This window comes from Salvelinus alpinus, chromosome 8 (genome assembly GCF_045679555.1).
Source record: "Salvelinus alpinus chromosome 8, SLU_Salpinus.1, whole genome shotgun sequence".
NCBI classification, from domain to species: domain Eukaryota; kingdom Metazoa; phylum Chordata; class Actinopteri; order Salmoniformes; family Salmonidae; genus Salvelinus; species Salvelinus alpinus.
This window is the reverse complement of record NC_092093.1, coordinates 25,498,599-25,523,171: the sequence shown is the minus strand read 5'-3', so window position 1 is coordinate 25,523,171 and position 24,573 is coordinate 25,498,599. Positions and strand designations below refer to the sequence as shown.

The 24,573-nt window shown below is 48.0% G+C and overlaps 1 protein-coding gene across 1 annotated transcript in view; it reads left to right on the top strand.

Annotated features, from left to right (window-relative positions):
• The window catches only part of syne1a (spectrin repeat containing, nuclear envelope 1a), a 223,310-nt gene that overhangs the window by 52,706 nt on the left and 146,031 nt on the right, over positions 1-24,573 (top strand). Inside the window, exons 17-48 of the mRNA XM_071413100.1 lie at positions 5,629-5,793; positions 6,060-6,212; positions 6,504-6,647; positions 7,029-7,211; positions 7,370-7,528; positions 8,327-8,491; positions 8,678-8,812; positions 9,052-9,210; positions 9,321-9,526; positions 9,691-9,799; positions 10,080-10,244; positions 10,464-10,631; positions 11,005-11,169; positions 11,921-12,061; positions 13,813-13,973; positions 14,192-14,348; positions 15,087-15,314; positions 15,502-15,600; positions 15,779-15,966; positions 18,536-18,659; positions 18,751-18,917; positions 19,058-19,211; positions 19,378-20,045; positions 20,194-20,373; positions 20,626-20,779; positions 21,059-21,217; positions 21,853-22,035; positions 22,165-22,266; positions 22,379-22,582; positions 22,861-23,068; positions 24,009-24,121; positions 24,243-24,448. Of these exons, the coding sequence (XP_071269201.1) occupies positions 5,629-5,793; positions 6,060-6,212; positions 6,504-6,647; positions 7,029-7,211; positions 7,370-7,528; positions 8,327-8,491; positions 8,678-8,812; positions 9,052-9,210; positions 9,321-9,526; positions 9,691-9,799; positions 10,080-10,244; positions 10,464-10,631; positions 11,005-11,169; positions 11,921-12,061; positions 13,813-13,973; positions 14,192-14,348; positions 15,087-15,314; positions 15,502-15,600; positions 15,779-15,966; positions 18,536-18,659; positions 18,751-18,917; positions 19,058-19,211; positions 19,378-20,045; positions 20,194-20,373; positions 20,626-20,779; positions 21,059-21,217; positions 21,853-22,035; positions 22,165-22,266; positions 22,379-22,582; positions 22,861-23,068; positions 24,009-24,121; positions 24,243-24,448 (5,672 nt within the window). The remainder of the gene's footprint in view (positions 1-5,628; positions 5,794-6,059; positions 6,213-6,503; positions 6,648-7,028; positions 7,212-7,369; positions 7,529-8,326; positions 8,492-8,677; positions 8,813-9,051; positions 9,211-9,320; positions 9,527-9,690; positions 9,800-10,079; positions 10,245-10,463; positions 10,632-11,004; positions 11,170-11,920; positions 12,062-13,812; positions 13,974-14,191; positions 14,349-15,086; positions 15,315-15,501; positions 15,601-15,778; positions 15,967-18,535; positions 18,660-18,750; positions 18,918-19,057; positions 19,212-19,377; positions 20,046-20,193; positions 20,374-20,625; positions 20,780-21,058; positions 21,218-21,852; positions 22,036-22,164; positions 22,267-22,378; positions 22,583-22,860; positions 23,069-24,008; positions 24,122-24,242; positions 24,449-24,573) is intronic.

Here is a 24,573-nt window from a genome sequence, read left to right as displayed (position 1 = left end):
GTTCTCAATTAGAGACAGCTGTCTATGGTAGCCTAGATTGGTTCTCAATTAGAGACAGCTGTCTATGGTTGTCTCTGATTGGGAGCCGTAGTCATTAGGTTGTTTGTGGGTGATTGTCTATGTCTTTACGTTAGTTGGTTGTGTCTGCACTTTCGTTTTATAGCTTCACGGTCGTTTGTTGTTTTTGTATAGTTTGTCAGTGTTCGTTTCGTGTTCGTGTTCGTTAATAAAAGAAGATGTATTGTTATCACGCTGCGCCTTGGTCCTCCTCTCTTCCACAATACGACGATCGTGACAGAATCACCCACCAAAATTGGACCAAGCAGCGTGAAAGGAGGGAACAGCGCTTTGTGGAGGAATGGACCCGGGAAAAGGATGAGTGGAGAACAACCTGGGAAGAGATAGACAGGTGGGCGATCGATCCAGAGAAAGTGCCGGAGCCCGCCTGGGATTCGCTGGAGCAGTGCGAGGAGGGTTACAGGAAAATGGAGTTGGAGAAAGGAGCACGACGGCGCGGTAGGAAGCCCTCGAGGAAACGGCAAAAGTTTCTTGGGGAGGGGCACATGGGGAGTGTGGCGAGTTCAGATAGGAGACCTGCGTCAACTTCCCGTGCTTACCGTGAGGAGCCGAAGAAGGAACCAGAGCCAGTCGGGCTGATATTGGAGGTGAGCAATGGGAATGATACAGAGACTGTAAAGGATTTAATGGGGAGTTTGGAGGAGAGTGAAATGAGGGAGCTGCTGTGTTGGTGCTTGAGGCACAACATCCACCCGACAGAGCGTGTGCGGGATGTGATGTTACCTGAGTCAGCTCTCCATACTCGTCCTGAGGTGCGTGCTAACCGTCTGGGAATGACAGTGCCAGTCCCACGAACCAGGCCTCCTGTGCGCCTCCCTAGTCCTGCACCTCCTGTAGCAGCCCCACGTACTAGCTCTCCTGTGGCAGCCCCTCGTACCAGTCCTCCGGTTCCGGTACCACGCACCAGGCCTATAGTGCACCTCGACAGTCCAATACGCCCTGTTCCTCTTCCCCGCACTAGCCTTGAGGTGCGTGTCCCCAGCCCGGTACCACCAGTTCCGGCACCACGTACCAGGCCTATAGTGCGCCTCGGCAGTCCAGTACGCCCTGTTCCTCTTCCCCGCACTCGCCCTGAGGTGCGTGTCCTCGGCCCAGTACCACCAGTGCCAACACCACGCACCAAGATTCCTGTGCGTCTCCAGAGTCCAGTACGCCCTGTTCCTCCTCCCCGCACTAGCCCTGAGATGCGTGTCCCCAGCCCGGTACCACCAGTTCCGGCACCACGCACCAGGCCTACTGTGCGCCTCAGCCGGCCAGAGTCTGCCGTCTGCCCAGCGCCGTCTGCGCTGTCCGCCTGCCCAGCGCCGTCTGAGCTACCCGTCTGCCCAGCGCCGCGTGCGCTGCCCGTCTGCCAAGCGCCATCTGAGCAGTCTGTCTGCCCAGCGCCGCCTACGCTGCCCGTCTGCCCAGCGCCGTCTGAACCGCCCGTCTGTCCGGAGCCGTCAAAGCCGCCCGTCTGTCCTGAGCCACTAGAGCTGTACGTCAGTCAGGAGCCGCTAGAGCCGCCAGTCAGCCAGGAGCTGCCAGAGCCGCCAGTCAGCCAGGACCTGCCAGAGCCGCCAGTCAGCCAGGACCTGCCAGAGCCGCCAGTCAGCCAGGACCTGCAAGAGTCGTCAGTCAGCCAGGACCGGCCAGAGTCGTCAGTCAGCCAGGACCGGCCAGAGTCGTCAGTCAGCCAGGACCTGCCAGAGCCCGCCAGTCAGTCAGGACCTGCCAGAGCCGCCAGTCAGCCAGGAGCTGCCAGAGCCGCCATCCAGTCAGGAGCTGCCAGAGCTGCCCGCCAGTCATGAGCTGCCTGCCAGTCAGGAGCTGCCCGCCAGTCATGAGCTGCCCTCCAGTCATGAGCTGCCTTCCAGTCATGAGCTGCCTTCCAGTCATGAGCTGCCCTCCAGTCATGAGCTGCCCTCCAGTCATGAGCTGCCCTCCAGTCCGGAGCTGCCCCTCAGTCCCCTCAGTCCGGAGCTGCCCCTCAGTCCGGAGCTGCCCCTCAGTCCGGAGCTGCCCCTCAGTCCGGAGCTACCCCTCAGTCCGGAGCTGCCCCTCAGTCCCCTCAGTCCGGAGCTGCCCTTCAGTCCGGAGCTGCCCCTCAGTCCGGAGCTGCCCCTCAGTCCGGAGCTACCCCTCAGTCCGGAGCTACCCCTCAGTCCGGAGCTGCCCCTCAGTCCGGAGCTGCCCCTCAGTCCGGAGCTACCCCTCAGTCCGGAGCTGCCCCTCCGTCCAGTGGCGCCCTCTAGGATAGTCTTCAGTCCGGGACTCGCTGTAAGGGTCCTCGCTCCAGAGGCGCCACCAAAGCGGGTATTGACTATGGTGGAGTGGGGTCCACGTCCCGCACCCGAGCCGCCGCCGGGTGCGTCGCTGGAGGCTCCGGACTAGAGGCCGACGCTGGAGGCTCCGGACTAGAGGGCCTCACTGGAGGCTTCGTGCCATGGATCATCACTGGAGGCTTCGTGCCATGGATCATCACTGGAGGCTTCTTACCATGGATCATCACTGGAGGCTTCGTGCCATGGATCATCACTGGAGGCTTCGTGCCATGGATCATCACTGGAGGCTTTGTGCCATGGATTATCACTGGAGTGGAGAGACACACAGGAGGCCTGGCTCTGGGAGCAGGCACATGACTCACCAGGCTGGGGAGACATGCAGGAGGGTTAGGGCTTAGCACAGGCACAGAACTCACCAGGCTGGGGAGACATGCAGGAGGCCTTTTCCTTGGCCGAGGCACCGGATGCACTGGGCCGTGGAGGCGCACTGGAGGTCTCGAGTAACGAGCCTGCACAACCCGTCCTGGCTCGATGCCCACTCTAGCCCGGCCAATGCGGACCGGGCTATGAACATGTACTGGAGACACCGTGCGCTCCACCGCATAACACGGTGCCTGACCAGTACGACGCTCCACCCGGTAAGCACGGGGAGTTGTCTCAGGTCTCCTACCTGACTCCGCCAATCTCCCCGTGTGCCCCCCCAAAACAAATTCTGGGGCTGCCTCTCGTGCACCTCTCCTCGAGCTAACTCCTCGTAGCGTCGCCGCTCCGCTTTAGCTGCCTCCAGCTCCTCTTTAGGACGGCGATACTCTCCCGGCTGTACCCAAGGTCCCTTGCCGTCCAAAATTTCCTCCCATGTCCAGGAGTCCATCAATTGCTGCTCCTTCCTACCACGCTGCTTGGTCCTTTGGTGGTGGGTAGTTCTGTAACGACTCTCCTCTTCGTCTGATGATGAGGAATAGGAATCATCGGACCAACACGCAGCGTGGTAAGTGTTCATGTTATAATAATCAAATAAACTGAACACTGAATGACAAAAAACAACAAAGAGAGTGAACGACACGAAACAGTCCTGTAGGGTGAAAAAACACAACACAGGAAACAACTACCCTCCAACACAGGTGGGAACAGACTACCTACAGTGAGGGAAAAAAGTATTTGATCCCCTGCTGATTTTGTACGTTTGCCCACTGACAAAGAAATTATCAGTCTATAATTTTAATGGTAGGTTTATTTGAACAGTGAGAGACAGAATAACAAAAATATCCAGAAAAACGCATGTCAAAAATGTTATAAATTGATTTGCATTTTAATGAGGGAAATAAGTATTTGACCCCTTCTCAATCAAAAAGATTTCTGGCTCCCAGGTGTCTTTCATACAGGTAAGGAACGGAGATTAGGAGCACACTCTTAAAGGGAGTGCTCCTAATCTCAGTTTCTTACCTGTATAAAAGATACCTGTCCACAGAAGCAATCAATCAATCAGATTCCAAACTCTCCACCATGGCCAAGACCAAAGAGCTCTCCAAGGATGTCAGGGACAAGATTGTAGACCTACACAAGGCTGGAATGGGCTACAAGACCATCGCCAAGCAGCTTGGTGAGAAGGTGACAACAGTTTCTGTGATTATTCGCAAATGGAAGAAACACAAAAGAACTGTCAATCTCCCTCAGCCTGGGGCTCCATGCAAGATCTCACCTCGTGGAGTGGCAATGATCATGAGAACGGTGAGGAATCAGCCCAGAACTACACAGGAGGATCTTGTCAATGATCTCAAGGCAGCTGGGACCATAGTCATCAAGAAAACAATTGGTAACAGACTATGCCGTGAAGGACTGAAATCCTGCAGTGCCCGCAAGGTCCCCCTGCTCAAGAAAGCACATATACATGCCCGTCTGAAGTTTGCCAATGAACATCTGAATGATTCAGAGGACAACTGGGTGAACGTGTTGTGGTCAGATGAGACCAAAATTGAGTTCTTTGGCATCAACCCAACTTGCCGTGTTTGGAGGAGGAGGAATGCTGCCTATGACCCCAAGAAACCATCCCCACCGTCAAACATGGAGGTGGAAACATTATGCTTTGGGGGTGTTTTCCTGCTAAAGGGACAGGACAACTTCACCGCATCAAAGGGACGATGGACGGGGCCATGTACCGTCAAATCTTGGGTGAAAACCTCCTTCCCTCAGCCAGGGTATTGAAAATGGGTCGTGGATGGGTATTCCAGCATGACAATGACCCAAAACACACGGCCAAGGCAACAAAGGAGTGGCTCAAGAAGAAGCACATTAAGGTCCTGGAGTGGCCTAGCCAGTCTCCAGACCTTAATCCCATAGAAAATCTGTGGAGGGAGCTGAAGGTTCGAGTTGCCAAACGTCAGCCTCAAAACCTTAATGACTTGAAGAAGATCTGCAAAGAGGAGTGGGACAAAATCCCTCCTGAGATGTGTGCAAACCTGGTGGCCAACTACAAGAAACGTCTGACCTCTGTGATTGCCAACAAGGGTTTTGCCACCAAGTACTAAGTCATGTTTTCCAGAGGGGTCAAATACTTATTTCCCTCATTAAAATGCAAATCAATTCATAACATTTTTGACATGCGTTTTTCTGGATTTTTTTGTTGATATTCTGTCTCTCACTGTTCAAATAAACCTACCATTAAAATTATAGACTGATCATTTCTTTGTCAGTGGGCAAACGTACAAAATCAGCAGGGGATCAAATACTTTTTTCCCTCACTGTAAGTATGGTTCTCAATCAGAGACAACGATTGACAGCTGCCTCTGATTGGGAACCATACCAGGCCAAACACATAGAAAAGGACAACATAGAACAAAACATAGAATGCCCACCCAAACTCACGCCCTGACCAACCAAAATAGAGACATAAAAAGGATCTCTAAGGTCAGGGCGTGACAAACATCTTCTGATATATCCATTTCTGACACCCAAATTTCAAAAATATTTATTAGATTTCAACATCCAAATCATCTTCCAACCAACCGTCAAGATTCCCTCCAACTTCCCCATGTCACTGAGGACATTCCAACTGTCAGGTCACCATGGATACCCCAACTGCCAGATTACTGTATAACCCTAATAACTAAACCACTGGGGACAAGACAGATAATTACCCCAACCACTAAATTAATACCCAATGTCATCAATGTCATTACTCTCTCTGTCCTTCAATCTTTTTACATTCCTCCTCCCATCTCTCTCTCTGTCTCTCTCTCTCTCTCTTTCTCTCTCTCTCTCTCTCTCTCTCTCTCCTTCGCTCTCTCAGGAGTTCTTCTGCAACCTTTCTCAGTGGATGGATCAGCACTCTGTGATGAACGACGCAGGGAACTTCTTGATTGAGACATGTGACGAGACTGTGTCACGTGACCTGAAACAGCAGCTTCTCCTGCTCAACGGGAGGTGGAGGGACCTGTTTGTCAAAGTCAAACAGGTAACAGAGCTATCACACACCTGATCATGGAGACAGAACAAACTGATCACACTATTAGACCTGTTGGACATAAGCTATGGGACACACAGGTAGGTAGTGGCACACAGAGATAGTTAAGACCCATCAGAGATGCAGATAAATGAGCATACCTGCCCTATGGCCATTGATGCAGGTAACTGAACACACTTGACGACGACACACCGGTTACAGCTACAGCAGGGCACATTAACTCTCAAACCAACACACTGTGCCCCATGTCTCTGCAGTACGCCCGTGAAGACGAGCTGGACAAGTGGAGGAGGGACCACATGAGGGCCATCTCTGCCCTGAGGGAGCTGCTGGACGGTGCAGAGGTGACGCTCAACGCCCCTGTACAGGTCTCCTTCCTCAACATCAGGTCTTTCCTACAGGATGTGGAGGTAGGTCATGAGTAGGCTGTGTAATATGCACATACAAACTGCATTATCATGTTGTCTAAGCAGTTTTTATGAAGTAGCATACAAACCTATATTTTATTCTGTGTTCAGAATGCTGTTTGCTTCTGTAAACATACTGTGCTAGATAGCCTTCCAGCTTTCTCTATAAGCCACAGAGTAGATCCAGTAAATATTCCACAAACATTGCTAAGGCAGGTATGATTGAATCTAGCCCTTGTAAACACACGACTAAGATGAGATTTCTCCTTCTTTACTTTCACATCTCCCACTCAGAACACCAAGAAAAAGGTTGTTGCCATGGAGACTCAGTACAAGTTGGCTGCCCGCAGTGCCCAGCTCCTGTCCAAGGATGCCCCGCAGGAGGAGGGCACCAAGGCCATGGCTACCATGACAACGGTCAAAGGTCAACTCAGTAAGGTTGGTATCACCAGAGGGTAAAATGAAGTTTTATTAATCCTTTCCTGCCTCAAATCTTCCATTTGCCAGTGTCAGCTACTGCAATGTATTGTACTGGGGTGACTTTCCCAAAAGCTTCTTATTCTAATCTTGATACTCTTTTGTTCATCACCTACCAACAATGGACTAAAATGATCTTAATGCCGCATTTCCATAGAGGATTTACTCCAGTGTTTTACCCAAACGGCTCAGACTTTTCTGTTTAATGCTACAAAAGTTTCAGCATTGTACTGGATCTCTCTAGGAATGAATTACCTCCCTCTCTCTGATCCCTCTGCCGCATTCTAATTATGGACACTATTGATTCTCATGGAGCCTTGTTCCCCCTGTCTCTGTCCCAAGGTGAGGGAGAGGTGCCCTTCTCTGGTGAGGGAGTGCCATGGACTGCTCCCCCTGCTGGAGGAAATGGAGAAGCACATCACAGGCTTCTACCAAGCTCTGGAGAGGGCCAGCCGGATCACTGCAGCAGGCAGAGACCCAAAGCCACAGGCCGAGGTCCAGGGACAACACAAACACAAGTGGCAGGTGAGCTAGGGGACTAGGGTGTGTGTGTTTTTGTGTGTATGTGTCTTTGTGTGTGTGTCCTTTTCTGCGTGTGTATGGTTGTGTATAAATAAAAGTGAGTCTGTATATCCCACTCTGGGTGAGTTTTTATATCTACTGTACTCCCTCTGCTCCCCCAGGACCTCCTGAGCCAGCAGCAGAGCTGTAAGATGTGTTTATCTGTGATTGAGAGGAACCTCCACTCCCTGCAGAGGACGCTCTCCTCCAGCAAGGCCCTGAGGAACTTCGACCAGACCTTCCTGCAGAAGAGAGTGGCCGAGATTCAGACCTCTGCACAGGTTAGCATTACTGTACTCAGGTGTCATATAGGAACTACACATAGGAACTACATTACCCATGACATTGGGTAATGTTGGCTGTGCCTAACAATATTTGTGCCATGTTTGTGCTGCTACCATGGTGTGCTGCTGCCATGTTGTGTTGTTGTTATGTTGTGTTGCTGTCATGTTGTGTTGTCATGTTGTGTTGCTACTATGTTGTGTTGTCATGTTCTATGGCTGCCATGTTGTGTTGTCATGTTGTGTTGCTGCCATGTTGTGTTGTTGTTGTGTTGCTGTCATGTTGTGTTATTGTCATGTTGTGTTGCTTCTATGTTGTGTTGTCATGTTGTGTTGCTGCCATGTTGTGTTGTTGTCATTTTGTGTTGCTACCATGTTGTGTTGTTGTCTTAGGTCTCTCTCTATGTAGTTGTTTCGGTGTCTCTTTTGTCATGGTGTGTGTTTTGTCTTACTTTTATTTATTTTTTTATCCCAGCCCCAGTCCCTACAGGAGGCCTTTTGCCTCTTGCCAGGCTGCCATTGTAATTAAGAATTTGTTATTAATTGATTAAAAGTTGTTGTTTTTTTAAACAAAAAAACCCATCAGAGCAGAGATTAGCATTTCCAGACCAGGAAAATTGGGGTACAAGATTGTTTCGCACAAGATTTCCGACTCGGGTGCTCACATTAACATTTTTGAAAACTGAAAATATTGACTTGATCAAAGATGTCAGTTTGGGGTCACATACAACTACAGTAACTACATTACCCACGCAGCATCACTACATCTTTACCACCCTTTGTGCTCTTCCCTCCAAGGGTCTGTTGAAGGAGGTGGGGGAGTGGAGGAGGCAGGAGGAGGCCAACAACACCATGAGGAGGAGGTTTGAGGAGTCTCGTCAGGAGCTGGAGAGAGTGCTGAAGGTGGCAACCACCTGCCTGAGAGAGGGGGGACAAGCAGAGGAGCTGCTGAAAAAACAAAGCGTAAGACTAGAAGAAAAACACCAGTCAATCAACAGTCAACCTTACTCAGTTTAGATGAGTGGGAGGAATCCCTTTTAGAGATTCATTTGAGACTATCGAGACTATTTGAAATAATTGAGAAAATATAATAATAAAATGAAATCATTTTTTGCTCCCCCTCTGACTTTTTTTGTTAATTCCGTTCAGGAGTTCTTTGGGCAGCTAGACCAGCGGGTCCTGAGTGTGTTCTTAAAGGCCTGCGACGATCTGACAGACATCCTGCCTGAGGAGGAGCAGCAGGCGCTGCAGGACACTGTCAGGACGCTGCACAAACAGTGGAAGGTCAGACAGCAAAGTTGGATCACTTTCATACATACAATAGTAGTAATGGCACTCTTCATGAAAGGCTTAAAGTGCTACATGATATTACATGGGGGTACAATAGCATCCATTTTGTAGAGCATCCTCCTGGACTGCTGTTCCTTCATCCTTGTGTAATAATAGTCCTTGTCTCTCTGTCTCTCTGTATGCTCTGAAAAACAATGTTCATTAAGTCTCTCTGTGTCCCTGTGCTTCTGCAGGACATCCAGATGGAGGCCCCGTTTCACCTGCAGCGTCTGAAGGTGGAGGCAGAGCGAGGCCGGGCAGGGGCCGTCCTACAGGAGTGCAGGGCGGAGCTGGCCAGAGAGAACCAAGCACTGACCACCACAGGCAGCGAGACAGTCATCAGAGAACACAGGGTGAGAGAAGGAGGGAGAGAGAGTGAGGGTGAGGTATTGAAGGAAGGTGGGAGAGAGGGGCAGGAATGAGTTCACCCTAACTAACCACACCATTATGTGTCTATCCTTAGGCCTTCTTCAGGGAGAAAGCCCCTCTCAGTGTGTGTGAGAAGAGCATAGGCAACATGGAGGAACTCTGTCAGACACTCCTTGACAACGACCCGGCTAGACAAACCCTGGACTCCACCAGGAGGGCCCTGGCAGACGTCAAAGGTCAGATAGAGGCCACCCACCTGAAGCTGCAGCAGCACTCCCAGTGGAGGGAGTGGAATGACAGGTGAGAGGGGGCAGAGATAGACGTTTCTCTGAGAAATCTGTCCAAAGTAACGAGGGTTTCTCCAATCTCATATATATATATTTTTTAATTATGCTGATGTGAAGTACCGTACTTGTAAAGAAATAATATGATAATGTCGGGGGAAAAAATCCCCCTTGATCCAGGTTCTCAGAGCTCTCTGATTGGCTGTTGTCTCAGAGAAGCCAGGTGAAGCTCCTGAGGGAGAGAGCCAGAGATTACTCCCACCAGGAACAGGTGGATACTACTGTCCAGGTGAGCAAGATGTGCTATATCCCAGAATTACCACAGAGGTTATAGTTAAGAATGCAATGAATTCCATTTCCCCATTGATACAGAACCTCTTCATCTTTACCTACCTCTTCCCATACCTCTCAATCTCTCCCACTCTATCCCCTTTTCATATCTCTGTGTCTACCCATTCCTCTCTCCTCCTACCCTTCACCCTTCATCCCATACCTCTCCCTCTCTACTCCTCAATCTCCTCTCCCTTTCTACCCCAAATTCTGTCATCCTCCAACCCCCCCTCCTATAGGAGCTCCAGAGGGCAGCAGAGGGGCAGGAGGAGAGTCTGTCCTGGCTGAATAGTCGTCTGGCTGTACTGACAGAGGTCAGTCCTGAGGTGGAGGCTATTAGACAGAGGGCTGCCCTGGCCAAACTCTCCTCTGACCTCACCGCCCTCCTTTCCTCTCTCGTGGAGGTAAACCATCTTATTTTTTTAGCTATGGCGATACAATTGTCCTCTTATCATGAAGGTCAGAATTGAATCCTTGCCTATCTATAAAGTGAACTGGTGATCCCTGCTCTATTATAATGATATTATGCTGGTCTAGTCTGTGTATTATACCAGTATACAGTATGTTTTAAGGACCTGCCTTACTATCTCTCTCTCCTCCTTTCTCCACTCTCTTCGTCTCAGTGGGGTCAGGAGGGGTCTGTGAGGGTCCACAGTGAGGAGCTGAGGGAGGATGTGCGTTGTGCTCTGGAGGAGGTTCTCAGGGCTCGGAGGGAGGCTCAGGAGCAGACCAGCAGGATCCTGGAGGCAGAGAACCCAGAGGAGGCCAGGCAGCTGCTCCTCATACACCAGGTAGGGGCTGAGGGAGAGGTGGGCTGAGGGAGAGGTGGGCTGAGGGAGGGGTGGGCTGAGGGAGGGGTGGGCTGAGGGAGGGTGGGCTGAGGGAGGGGCTGGCTGTGGGAGGGGTGGTATTTAAAAAAAAAAACATATTCCTACTGTGTAACTATAATGTCTCATAAAGCCATTGTGTGTGTTTGAGATCGACTACATTGAATCACTGATATACAAATCACCTTGCATCCCAAAACACTACTTAGAAGATTAGCGATTCTGTGCTTCTCCTTGTTCAAACGGATCCTCTTTAACACGTTGATTTTCTCTCTGACTTCCTGTTTCTGTCTCTCTATGTCTGTCTCCCTGTCTCTGTCTCTCTGTGCGTCAACAGCAGCACCTGAAGCGTCTGCAGACCGACAGGAAGAAGGCAGAGCTACTAGTTGCTCACTGTCGCCAGCTGCAGAAGGCGGAGGGGCTTAGTAGCTCACTACGGGAACTAGAGGGTGCTTTCAGAGAGGTGGACCGCAAAGTAGGGGCCCAGGAGCACAATCTGCAGGTACAACGTCTCTGGATAAACTACACTGTACTCACACACGTGGCTGTGTTGAAATGCATGTGCATGTCTTCCCATTGATCTTTCAGCACATGCACCTTCCCTGATCAATGATTGGTCTTTGTCCTATGTTAACTTGCCATTGATCTGTGTGCTGTGTTTTTGACTTACACGTTTTCTTTTTACCCTCTGGTTTCAAGTAAACATGTCCCTCTCAGCCTTGTCATTGATCAGTTTAAATCTGTGTGTCTGTGGGAATGTGTGTCTATCCCGTTTGTGTGTGTGGGTGTGTGTGTGTGTGTGTGTGTGTGTGTGTGTGTGTGTGTGTGTGTGTGTGTGTGTGTGTGTGTGTGTGTGTGTGTGTGTGTGTGTGTGTGTGCGTGTGCGCGTGCGTGCGTGCGTGCGTGCGTGTGTGTGCACGTGTGTGTATATATGTGTGTGCAGAGTTGGGGAGTAACTGATTGTCAACTGATTACCAAAAAAACTAACTGTGATCAGTTACTTTACCAGCAAAAATATTCTATTCCATTTACAGATACTCTTGAAAAACTAGATGATTACTTCTTGGATAACTTTTAAATTCAGAAAGAATGTTTGCAAAAAAATATATTATGACTCCTACAATTTTGGACAGGTAACTAGTAACTGTAACAGATTACATTCAGAAAGTAACCTACCCAACCTTGTGTGTTTGTGTGTGTCCACTTACTGTATGTTGTGTTTGTATTCAATGATATCTGTGTGGGATCCTCAGGCGACTCTGGGTGCGTGGCAGGAGTTTGACGCAGAGAGAGAGGCAGTGTGGCAGTTTGTCAGCAGTACCAGCCTTGTCTTACAGAGGGAACTCATCTTCAGTAGCCTGGACAGCCTCAGGACTGAGCTGGGGTGTACCAAGGTAAGTCTGTTAGAGATACATCCAGTGTATGCGTCTGTGCATATATACAAATTCAAATGAATGAGGATCATAAAAATTAACAATGACCACAAGCACAGTGTTTATTAGTCGGTTTACAGCTGTATGCATGATACATACAGTGCCTTCAGAAAGTATTCACACTCCTTGACTTTGTTCACATTTTGTTGTGTTACAGACTGAATGAAAAAAAAATATTAATTGAGATTTGTTGACACTGGCCTACACACAATACCCTGGAAAGTCGAATTATTTTTTTGGACATTTTTACAAATTCATAAAAAATGTAATAAAGTCAGTCAATAAATATTCAACCCCTTTGTTATGACAAGCCTAAACAAGTTTAGGAGTAAAAATTAGCTTACAAGTCACATAATAAGTTGTATGGACTCACTCTGTGTGTAATAATAGTGTTAACATGAACTACCTTGAATGACTACCTCATCTCTGTACCCCACATATACAATTATCTGTAAGGTCCTTCAGTCGAGCAGTGAATTTAAAACACAGATTCAACCACAAAGACCAGGGAGGTTTTTAATGCCTCGCAGAGAAGGGCACGTCTTGGTAGATGGGTAAAAAAAGAAGCAGACATTGAATATTCCTTTGAGCATGGTGAAGTTATGAATTACACTTTGGATGGTGTATCAATACACCAAGTCACTACAAAGATACAGGCGTCCTTCCTAACATTGCCGGAGAAGAAGGAAACCGCTCAGGGATTTCACCATGATGCCAATGGTGACTTTAAAACAGTAACAGAGTTGAATGGCTGTGATCGGAGAAAACTGAGGATGGATCAACAACATTGTAGTTACTCCACAATACTAACCTAATAGACAGGGTGAAAGACGGAAGCCTGTACAGAATAAAAATATTCCAAAACATGCATCCTGTTTGCAACACGGCACTAAAGTAATACTGCAAAATAATGTGGCAGAGAAATGTACTTTTTGTCCTGAATACAAAGTGTTATGTTTGAGGCAAATCCAATACAAAACATTACTGAGTACCACTCTCCATATTTCCAAGCATAGTGGCAGCTGCATCATGTAATGGATACGCTTGAAATTGTTAAGGACTGGGGACTTCTTCAGGATAAAAAATAAACCGTATTGAGATAAGCACAGGCAAAATCCTTGAGGAAAACCTGGTTCAGGCTGCTTTCCACCAGACACTGGGAGATTAATTCACCTTTCAACAGGACAATAACCTAAAACACAAGGTCAAATCTACACTGGAGTTTCTTACCAAGAAGGCAGTGAATGTTTCTGAGTGGCCGAGTTACAGTTTTAACTTAAATCTGCTTGGAAATCTATGGCAAGACCTGAAAATGGTTGTCTAGCAATGATCAACAACCAATTTGACAGAGCTTGAAGACATTTGTAAAGAATAATGTGCAAATGTTGCACAATCCAGGTGTGAAAAGCTCTTAAAGATTTACCCAGAAAGACTCACAGCTGTAATCGCTGCCAAAGGTGATTCTAATATGTATTGACTCAGGGGGTTGAATACTTATCTAATGAAGTTATATTTGTGTTTTATTTTTAATACATTTTTAACAAATGCTGTCATTTTCCTTCTATTTTGACATTACAAAGTATTTTGTATATATCGTTGACCAAAAAATTACAATTAAATCCATTTTAATTCCACTTTGTAACACAACAAAATGTAGAAAAAGTAAATGGTTGTGAATACTTTCTGAAGGCACTGTATCAATTTGTTTGCAGGGGCTCCATAAGAAGAGTGGGGAGTTTGTGGTACAGACAGACTCCCTGTCGAGGAAAGCAGCAGAGATCCAGTTGAGTCCTGAGAACCAGACCCTCCTACAGCAGCAAGCCCAGCAGGCCACACAACAAGTCACACAACTGGAGGCCAGCCTCAAGAAGAAGTAAGGATGTCTCCCTCCTTTTGACTTACTTTCTAGATATATTCACATGCACAGTACTTTTTCTGCTTCATCCTATTCAGTTGTAGCAATACTGTAGTGGAATGGTTGTGTGTGTATGTGTGTCTGTGTTTGTGTGTATGCATGCGTGAGTGTTTGTGTATGTGTGTGAGCACGTGTCTGTTCCAGACTATGACTCTCCTCCTGTCCTTGTTTTGCAGTGTTGACCTGCTGGAGATGGTGTGTGTTTGGTGGGAGCGTTTCATCAGGGAGTCAGAGGCCTTCTCCTCCTGGATCTCAGAGAGGGAGCGAGAGCTAGACACTGTGGACTCCAACTCCTCCTCAGACCCCCTTGATAAACACATCAGCACAGTGGAGGTATGATGTGTGTGTGTGTGTGTGTGTGTGTGTGTGTGTGTGTGTGTGTGTGTGTGTGTGTGTGTGTGTGTGTGTGTGTGTGTGTGTGTGTGTGTGTGTGTGTGTGTGTGTGTGTGTGTGTGTGTGTGTGTGTGTGTGTGTGTGTGTGTGTGTGTGCTTGTGTGTGTGGGAGAAAGGCAGTTTATTATCACAGTGTCATACTATCCTTTATACTATTCCTCCCTTCCATTCACACTCCATTACATAGAGAGAAGAAGTAGTCTGTGCTTTGATCACGATCAGAGCATCACTTGGATGACTGTTTAATGAATGCCCTGCAGCGGCAAACTGTGGGTCCCAGTTTCTACACACAGGCTTTCAGATAGTATGTGAACAGAGACTGTAGAGGCTGATCTAATAGCTCTATTGGGATCTACTTTGACTTGCTTTCTCTCACTCTCTATCTGTCTCCCCCTTTCTCTCTCTCTCTCTCTCTGTGTCTTGCCTCTTTCTCTTTCTCTTTCTTTCTCTGTCTGTCTCCTCTCTCTCTCTCTCTCTCTCTCTCTCTCTCTCTCTCTCTCTCTCTCTCTCTCTCTCTCTCTCTCTCTCTCTCTCTCTCTCTCTCTCTCTCTCTCTGTGTCTTCCCTCTTTCTCTTTCTTTCTCTGTCTGTCTCCTCTCTTTCTCTCTCTCTCTCTCTCTCTCTCTGTCTCCTCTCTTTCTCTCTTTCTCTATCTCTTGCTTCTCACTTTCTTTCTCAGTCTGTTGGAGCAAGACTAGAAGAGCGGGCAGCCATTTTGTCCCACCTGGAGGCGGAGTCAGAGGCTCTGTCAGGGTTTGTGACCCCTGGGGAGGCTGGGCGTATCCGGGCGCGGCTGGCTCAGATGGAGCGGTACTGGGAGGAGCTGAAGGAGAGCGTAGAGCAGCTGGGGGGACAGCTCAACCAGAGCGCCACCTGCAGGCAGAGGTTTAACGACAACCTGGAACAGGTGAGACAAATGGTGACTAGAATTTCCACGCAATCTCCCACTGACTTTAATGCATGATGTATGCAAAAGTCCACATTTCGTACACTTATCTCAAGTTAAGATTTGGACATTATATCTGGTTTACTGTAAATTATATATGTGTTAGTACAGTGTAGTAAGTGGTGATTTTAAATGATGTCTTCATCAGATGAAGACAACGATGGTTGGCCTCAAAGAGAAGCTGGACATCACCGTCACCTGCTGTACATCCTCCTCAGAGACCTACAGAGTTCTCCAGGACCATATAGTACAGAATGTCCTTCTTTCTCAGCATGCTGTACTACAATATAATGTGTCTACACTGTTACATCAACAAGAATGATTGCATATGACATATGTGTATCATGTTATGACTGATAGGATAAGATATGGTAGTCACATTTGTTTGTGCGTACATTACATTTGTATGTTGGCAATTCTTCCAGGACGTAGTCCAGGCCTTGGAGCAGCTGAAGCCCAGGCTGGTGGCTCTGTGCTTGGGTAAAAAGAGGCTGGGTAAAGGGGATCTGCTGGAGGGAGAGGTGGCTAACCTCCAGAAGGACCAGGGAGAATACATAGAGCAGGCTGCAGAGAAACAGGCTACACTGGAGACACTGCTGGCACTATGGCAAAAGTAAGGAGACAATGTGTTTGTGTGTGTTTGTGCATGCGTACACCTGTGTGTGTATGCATGTCTGTATCTGTGTCTGTGCGTGTGTGTATGTGTGTATGTCTGTGCGTGCGTGTGTCTGTGCATGCGTGCGTGTGTGTATGCATGTCTGTGTGTGTGTGTGTGTGTGTGTGTGTGTGTGTGTGTGTGTGTGTGTGTGTGTGTGTGTGTGTGTGTGTGTGTGTGTGTGTGTGTGTGTGTGTGTGTGTGTGTGTGTGTGTGTGTGTGTGTACACAGGAGACCTCATCTGGTATCCTGGAGGTTTTTGTATTGGGGATTAGTAGTGCAGTACTGGGTGCTGTAGAGAGATAGGACTGTCCCTTTATGTCCCTGTCATTGACAGACAGCAGTAACACACAGACATGGCCTGCCCACTCATAATGGAAGTGTGTGTGTGTGTGTGTGTGTGTGTGTGTGTGTGTGTGTGTGTGTGTGTGTGTGTGTGTGTGTGTGTGTGTGTGTGTGTGTGTGTGTGTGTGTGTGTGTGTAAAATCACTAGGGAAGTCAAGCCAGTAAAAAGCCATATTACAACCTATGTTGTAATAATTGCATTGTTTTCCCTATAACACATTCGTTCATACGCCACCGTGATATACAATAAGGCAGAGACAACAAAAAGACAACAGTCACACAGTGGCGGAATAAATTCAACTACACATATGTCTGTTTCATCACAAAACCGGAAAGCAACATCTGTCCCGTGAAGTCCACAAAGCAAATATTTCATACCAACTGTCACGCCCTGACCATAGTTTGCTTTGTATGTTTCTATGTTTTGTTTGGTCAGGGTGTGATCTAAGTGGGCATTCTATGTTGTATGTCTAGTTTGTCTATTTCTATGTTTTTGGCCTGATATGGTTCTCAATCAGAGGCAGGTGTTAGTCGTTGTCTCTGATTGGGAACCATATTTAGGTAGCCTGTTTTGTATTGTGGGTTGTGGGTGATTGTTCCTGTTTCTGTGTCTTTTTGTATGTCACCATACGGGACTGTTGCGTTTTCGTTCGTTTGTCCGTTTATTGTTTTGTTCTTCGTTTATAAATGTAACGATGTATTCATATCACACTGCGCATTGGTCCTCCGATCCTTCTTACTACTCCTCCTCAGATGAGGAGGACGACGAATGTGACACCAACAGTTAAATCATCTGTAGCATGGTCAAGTTAATGTTTTCCACAGTTTACTAAACAACTACTGATTTAGAACCCCAGAGTTACCGCAAGTCAGCACAAAGACAACAGGAGCCCTGCCTTCGCTGTTCCAGCACCATTTACACTTAAACATTTAAACATCATCAAATCAACAAGGCTATATATGCTTAGTTTAATACACTGAAAATAAACTACAGATACCAAAACAATTTAGTCCAATCAACGTTGCTAAATATCATGTGGCTGTCCATGGTACTGATTTGTGTGTGTGTGTGTGTGTGTGTGTGTGTGTGTGCACAAGTAAAAACATTTTTTGAATCTACTTGTAGACTAGTTGAAAGCCAATGCCATCCTCCTCTCTTTCATGTTGTCAAAACGGTCTATGGCTCTGTCATACAGTACACTTTTAGTTTTTGTTGTCATAGGCTACCTAGCTAAAATGCTTGCTAGCCTGACTTCCTCGCATGGGCAACAATGAACCAGCTAAGTTAGCTAGCTACGTATTGAACTTCAATCGTCTCAGGCCAGTGGCACAATATACAAATGTATGGTTAGATCAGAACCGTGGTCATAATCATTGGCCTATACAGAGAATTAAGTCCAAATCCCCATCTCCATCCATGGCTTAGGAAAGGGCCTATTTAGCAAGCTAGCTACTGCAGGACATCAACACAAGCCGACCAGAAACAGACAAGTTTTTCTGACAATGACATTTTGCTTTGGATATGATTTGATTGGTCTGACGCAAAATCCAAACTGGCCTCTCTTGGGGGGCATTTTGCTGCGACAGGACAACCCACAATTGAGCTCAGCTCAACGCTGATTGGCTAATTATTTTATAATTTTTTTTATCAAGGGAGGCCAAATGCTTGCTGGCATCAATCAATCAAATACTATGGCGGCAACATGTCATACATCTTTGGTCCAGACATCATCAGATACATTGGCTGCCCTTAATGAGACAGAGGGGCACTGTTTCCCCACTCGGATGATTTCTCCAGTGAGATTCAGCCACTTGCGAATTTAAGAAAAATTATGAAAACACAGCGATATTAGTCAAATATTTGGGGAAGCCTGCATTCCCTTAGCATCCATGAATACATGCAACTTGTGTGTGTGTGTGTGTGTGTGTGTGTGTGTGTGTGTGTGTGTGTGTGTGTGTGTGTGTGTGTGTGTGTGTGTGTGTGTGTGTGTGTGTGTGTGTGTGTGTGTGTGTGTGTGTGTGTGTGTGTGTGTGTGTGTGTGTGTGTGTGTGTGTGTGTGTGTCAGTAATAATATATTATGAACTAGAAGGTGTGTATCGGGTAAATATTCTCACTACCAATTGTACTAGACCTTATTTCCTGTTCGCTATTTAAAAGTGTCCTCTGTCCTGTTTGTCTCAGGTATGAGAAGGAGAGTTCCAGTCTCAGGTCCTGGTTAGACAGATGTGAGTCTGTCTGCTGTCCAGACACTCAACTCCTCTCTACAGACAAAGCAAAGCTGATGAATGAGCTGCAAACTGTACAGGTAAAAAGTGTTAACATCAATCCACAATCATATTTCAATAACTACATCATAATTTATTATACATATTTAATACTATTTTATGATATTACAGGAAATGCAGAGTGATTTGCAGTCCCATGAAGCTTTTCTGCAGGGTGTGGTGAGTTTGGGGGCGTGTCTCTACCCTACAGCACCAAAGGGGCGGGTCAGAGAACTCACTGATGAAATTACACAGCTGGAGGAGAGATGCACCTCAATGAAAAACAGTATAACACAAAGGTAAGGACGTGTGTTGTGTTCCACCTGACATAATACACCTACAGTAAATATACAGATGACCAAAGTAGGATTTCCAGCAAGGCCATAATACAGGAGTTTACCCCTTGGCACACACACCCTTATACCTCTCCCCTCTGCAGGCTGCAGCAGCTGCAGACACACCTGTCTCAGGTGGAGCTCTTTGACGAGGCCCTGCTGACCCTCACCCAATGGAGCGAGAACTTCCTGTCTGTACTCAGAACGACTTCCCAGGTCAACATAGCTGACCTGCAGGCTGCTGTCACCCAGGTCAAGGTGAGTCAGACTACGTTTTTTGCCTGAATTGTGTCTTAATTGTGCTATAAACACACCAAGTATCCCTTTGAGATGACAAGGATTGATCCTGTAGAATAGATTATGAATTTTTACATGAATGTTGATGTTGAAACTTTTAGGCTAAACTCTTCACTGCCTTTCTCAGGAGCACGAGGAGTCCCTCCAGGAGCAGACAGCCCTGAGAGAGACTCTGCAGCAGAGAGAGTCCTCCCTCCTCTCCTTCTCCTTCACAGAGGCCCAGCAGCAGCTCCAGGGCCAGAGGGAGGACTGCCTGCAGCCCCTCAGCGAAGCCCAACACCTGCTCCTTCTCCGTGGGGAGAGCCTGGCTGAGCTGGGAGTCTTCCTCCAGAGCCATGGAGCTGCATCCGGAGCGGTCAGGGGCCTCCGGGAGGCTGTGGAGGGCAGGGGGAGCTGGGACCGTTCGAAGGCTGAGGAGCTGCACCACGGGCTGGGAGAGGTGGCCGGGGATGTGGCCCGTCTGGAGGCCCAGGCAGTGGGGTTGGATGGGAGGCTCAGCAAGGCCCACCTCCACCTGAGTGGGGCGGAGTGGAAAGGCTCCAGGGAGGGTGGTCTGGGTCAAGGTCCCGGCCAGGGGAGGACGTCGTGCAGGGGCCAGGCTGTGGCCCTCATGGTGGCCCTGGAGGGGGTGCAGCGAGGCCTGGGGTGGAGGCAGAGCCAGGCGGAGGCCCTGGGGGCACTGTGGACCTCCTTCAGGGAGAGGAGGGAGGAGGTGATGAGGAGTCTGAGGGAGCTGGAGGAGAGGGCCAGCCAGGAGGGGGCCAGAGAGAGCAGCGTACAAGCATTTCAGAACAGGTACAACTAATATCTCTCATAATATAGAACACTGCCAGGGGAAGAATACAACCAAAATACATTTGTTTACATCTCATTTTATGGTTTATATACTCTATGATGAATATATTGAGTTAAATCCCCTCTGTCCCCCGTCTCTTCTCCCCAGTCTGCGATTCTTTGTCCAGTTGGAGGATGAGCTTCAGTCTCTGCAGCATTCCCAGCAGTGGCTGAGGGAGAGGGGAAGCCAGCTGGCCCAGAGAGACAGTGAGCTGGCTGGGGAGGCACTCAGGGAGGTGGGCCTGGTGGAAACAGCCTGGGAGAACGTCAGGAAGATCATCACTGATGGGTGAGGATGGGTGAGGGAGGGAGTGGGGGAGAGAAGGGTTGGTTGGGTGGTGTAGTAGATCCAGCATTTGTTATTGTGTCAGTAAGCTCACTATGATGACATGGAGCAGTAGCTGGGGTCTCGGTGCATTGTTTCAACATCTGTGTCAATTAACAAAATGTTTTCTACATATTTTCCATTTTGTCCAGAGAGGATTGTTACCAGTTTAGTCTTAGTTACATCAAGTTGTCATTGTTGTCTCTCCCCCTCCAGTCAGGAGCAGTGTGGCCTCCTGGTGGAGCTGCTATGTCACTTCCATTCCCTCAGGTCCACCCTCAGTTCCACTGTAGAGAATGCCTTGACCGTCACTCACAACCAGCCTGACCACAACCACAACCCAGAGGAGGCCAAGAGAATACTCTCACGGGTCAGTCACACTGTGATTAACCGTGGTCCAACCATTTTCCAACAGTAGAGTCCTATCTACTGTACTGTAATGAATGATACTGATACAATAGCAGGTATATCAATATTTCACATGCTTGTAATACAGTTATAGCAATGCCTTATACAGTCTGATAAAGTGTAGTCATATGGTTCGTATAGTACGGTAGGCCTACGATGCTCTTGGGATAATATCTATGCTGTGATTTCCACCTAGTGGTGAAGTGTTGTCATTACACCTTTTTCTCTCTTGTCTCAACAGCACGAGGCAGTGATAGCTGAGCTGAGAGGAAGACAGGAGGACATGGACCTGTTCATCAGTTCAGGAGAGTACCTGCAGAGAGAGCTGGCGAACGTGCCACACTGTGGCTCCAACAGCATCCAGAGAGGCATGGACACACTCAGGGACCAGTGGCTGCAGGTGAGGGAGCTAGGATGGGGAAGAGAGCTGAGGGTTTAATTTCTTCTGGGTGTAGATGGTTTTGTAATTCACTTTGGAGGCAACAGATTGTTAAATCAAAATCTTTCGCTCTTTCTCTGTACATATTTGTATGTTTGTCTCTCTCATTTCCTCTCCCTCTGTCTCTCTGTCTCTCTCTCCCCCCTGTGGGATTCAGCGGACTGCTCAGCTGTCACAAATGAGCATGCAATATCAACAAGTCTAGACATGTTGTCTGCCTTTCTCTCTCTCACTTACTCTCCCCCCTATCTTTATCTCACTACCTCGCTACCTCTTGAAAACAAAGATTGACTCTTTCTCTCTATCTCCTTCTCTTAATTACAGGCCAATAACTGTCCAGAGAGAGAGAGACAGATCCTGAAAGCTGATGTTTTTTTATTTAACCTTTATTTAACTAGGAAAGTCAGTTAAGAACTAATTCTTATTTACAATGACGGCCAACTGGGGAACAGTGGGTTAACTGCCTTGTTCAGGGGCAGAACGACAGATTTTTACCTTGTCAGCTCTGTTACTGGCCCAATGCTCTAACCACTAGGCTACCTTACACCCTAGCAGGTATATAAATGGTAAATTGATTGGCCTGTCCTGTCCTGTAGGTATCAGAGAGGATCCAGACCAACGCTGAGAGACTAGGCCATTGTGTGTCCCTATGGGATGACCTTAAGACCATGGAACGGGATATCGACCAATGGGCGGCAGCCTCCATCGCTGACCTCACTGAGGGTGTGGCCAATCTTAGTGACAAGCAGGGAACAGAGACACACCTTGCCACTTTCCAGGTTAGACCAAGCTGTGTAGTCTAGTCTAGTATGGATGAAGATCATCACATTGTTCACTGTTGCGAGACCTAATGTAAAAATAAAATCAAAGGATGCCAGCTGAAAGAGTCTCTTACTATGTTGTAACAGGCGGAGGTGGAGAGGAGAGAACAGAGGCTGGATGCCCTGCAGGAGAGGGTGACCAAGCTCAAGGACCTGGCCAAGCTCCAGGAGACACCCATCCAGCTGCAGGTGAGTTTTAGGTTCAGAGATCATGTTATTCAACAAGTTATCCTCAGCAAAAAGAGACTTAACCAAGCAACATGTGGAGAATGTCAACCATATGTCTCTCTGTCTCTCTCAGGTGATGGAGTGTGACCTGAGGAAGAAGATCAGTCATGCCCAGGAGGTGTTTGACCAGGCCAGACATTCTCTGACCTACTTCAGCTTCCAGAAGCAGCGCCTGGAGGACCTCATGTCCCAGATGGCCGAGCGGCTGGAGACCGTGGAGAGCTCCCTGTCTGACCTGACGGAACCCTCCGGACCAGAGGATATGATTCGAGTCAAGGTATAATATTACCCTTTCCATTTCAACCAAGCAGAATACCACACGTTGATGGAAGGAGTTTCCTGCCCAGGCTCTCAGTTTTATAGAGAGTGTATAGAACTTTGACAAATGGTGAATTTGGCTGTTTATCATTTTCAATGGTCACAGAAATCCATTCAAATACCATTGTAGGTATGTTATTTACTATCCTAAGCTAGTAAAAATCGATTCTATTGAATTGTATTTCTAGCCACCCCTGAGTGACAGTCATTACCCTCTCTCCCCTTCCCCCTCCCCAGGATCTCCAAAGTGCTCTCCAGCAGCAGAGGGGTGATATAGACATGGCCAGGGAGACACTTGGTTCACTCTTTAGGTCCCACCCCTCCCAAGAGCTGACCCATATGTCCTCTGACCTCACCCTGCTGGCCAAGAGGACCGAGGCTGCAGCCCAGCTCAGCTCCAGGACCCGCGGGACTCTGCAGGACGCACTGCAGCTACGTTTCAACAGTGAGCAGAGGGTTAAATCTGGGTTTTATGCTGATATGTTTAGGTTCTAAAGTTTGATTTCCCTTTGTAAATTTCAAATAGATATGAACTCAATTCTCACTGTTTGCTCTCTCCCATCCAAATGGCCCCTCTTCATTGTAACCCTTGCTTGTATTACTGTGTACAGACCCTGTGGATGGACAATAGCAGAGCAGCCAGGAGACAATTTACGAATAGATTGCATAAAGTAGGACACATGAAAACACCAAGGAGGAGTTGACATGATAAAATAGCTCAGGACACTGGGGATGGAATGAAGGCTGCGTTATACTGCCTCATACATACTAGAGAAGTTAGGACAGATTGATCCCTGTAAAGACCTTTTATCTGCACCATATAGCATCACATGTTGCTTTTAAATGCTACTGGTGCCTTAGATTGCATTTTGATTAGCTTTGACTTTCCCCTGGGCACACTCAAACTGCACTGACACACTGTCTGGCACGCACACGCACACGCACACACACACACACACACACACACACACACACACACACACACACACACACACACACACACACACACACACACACACACACACACACACACACACACACACACACACACACACACACACACACACCTGTGCCTCTGAGAGTAATGTTGCACTCGTCACCGGTGCTCTCAGGGGAGTCATTTGGGATTGTTGCCAAGGCAACCATGCGCCGCACCATGCAGACACACCCACACATCCCATCTGCCTGACAGCATCTCTCCTCCCTCGCCCTCCCTTGTTCGCTGACACAATCTCTCCCTTTCTCCTTCTACTCTCTATCCGCCACGATTCTCCTTCCCCTTCACCTTGTCTACCATATCTTCTCCCTTACTCATCCTCTCACTCCTTCTCTCCTTCTCTGTTCTCATCCTATTTCTCTTTCATTCGTTCTTTCCATCTGAGCAGAGGTCGTTCAAGAGTTTAACTCCTGGCTCTCTGAACGGAAGGCGGAGCTAAAAGAATGTTCTGACCAATCAGGAGATGTCACCTCCCTGGGAACCAAGGTGGAGAGGCTAAAGGTACTGTCAATCATAGTTAACTGTTAAGTGTTAACATTATTGTTACTACTCTGTTAGTCTATGCTATACTGCTTTAGTACCGCTCTAAACTATTCACCACCCTTCCCCTCCTGTCCCCCAGGTGGCGCAGGAGCGTGTGGAGGAGGGCGAGCAGCACCTTGGCCAGGTGTGTGGCGAGGCAGAGAGGCTGCTGCTCCACCTGCCTAAGGTGGGGTCGGGACAGGTGCAGGAGCGCCTCTCCTCCTGCCAGAGGGACTGGGAGGGGTACAAGGAGGGGTGCAGACAGACCCAACAAGACCTGGAGGAGGGAATCACCCTACTGACAGAGTGAGTGTGTTTGTGTGTATCTAGCAGGTGCTCCTCCTGCTAGAATAGATTGTCCTACCAGTATTGTAAGTGTGAGTTTGTGTAACACAAATAACCCTGTTTATTCTGAGAATGTAGAAGAATGA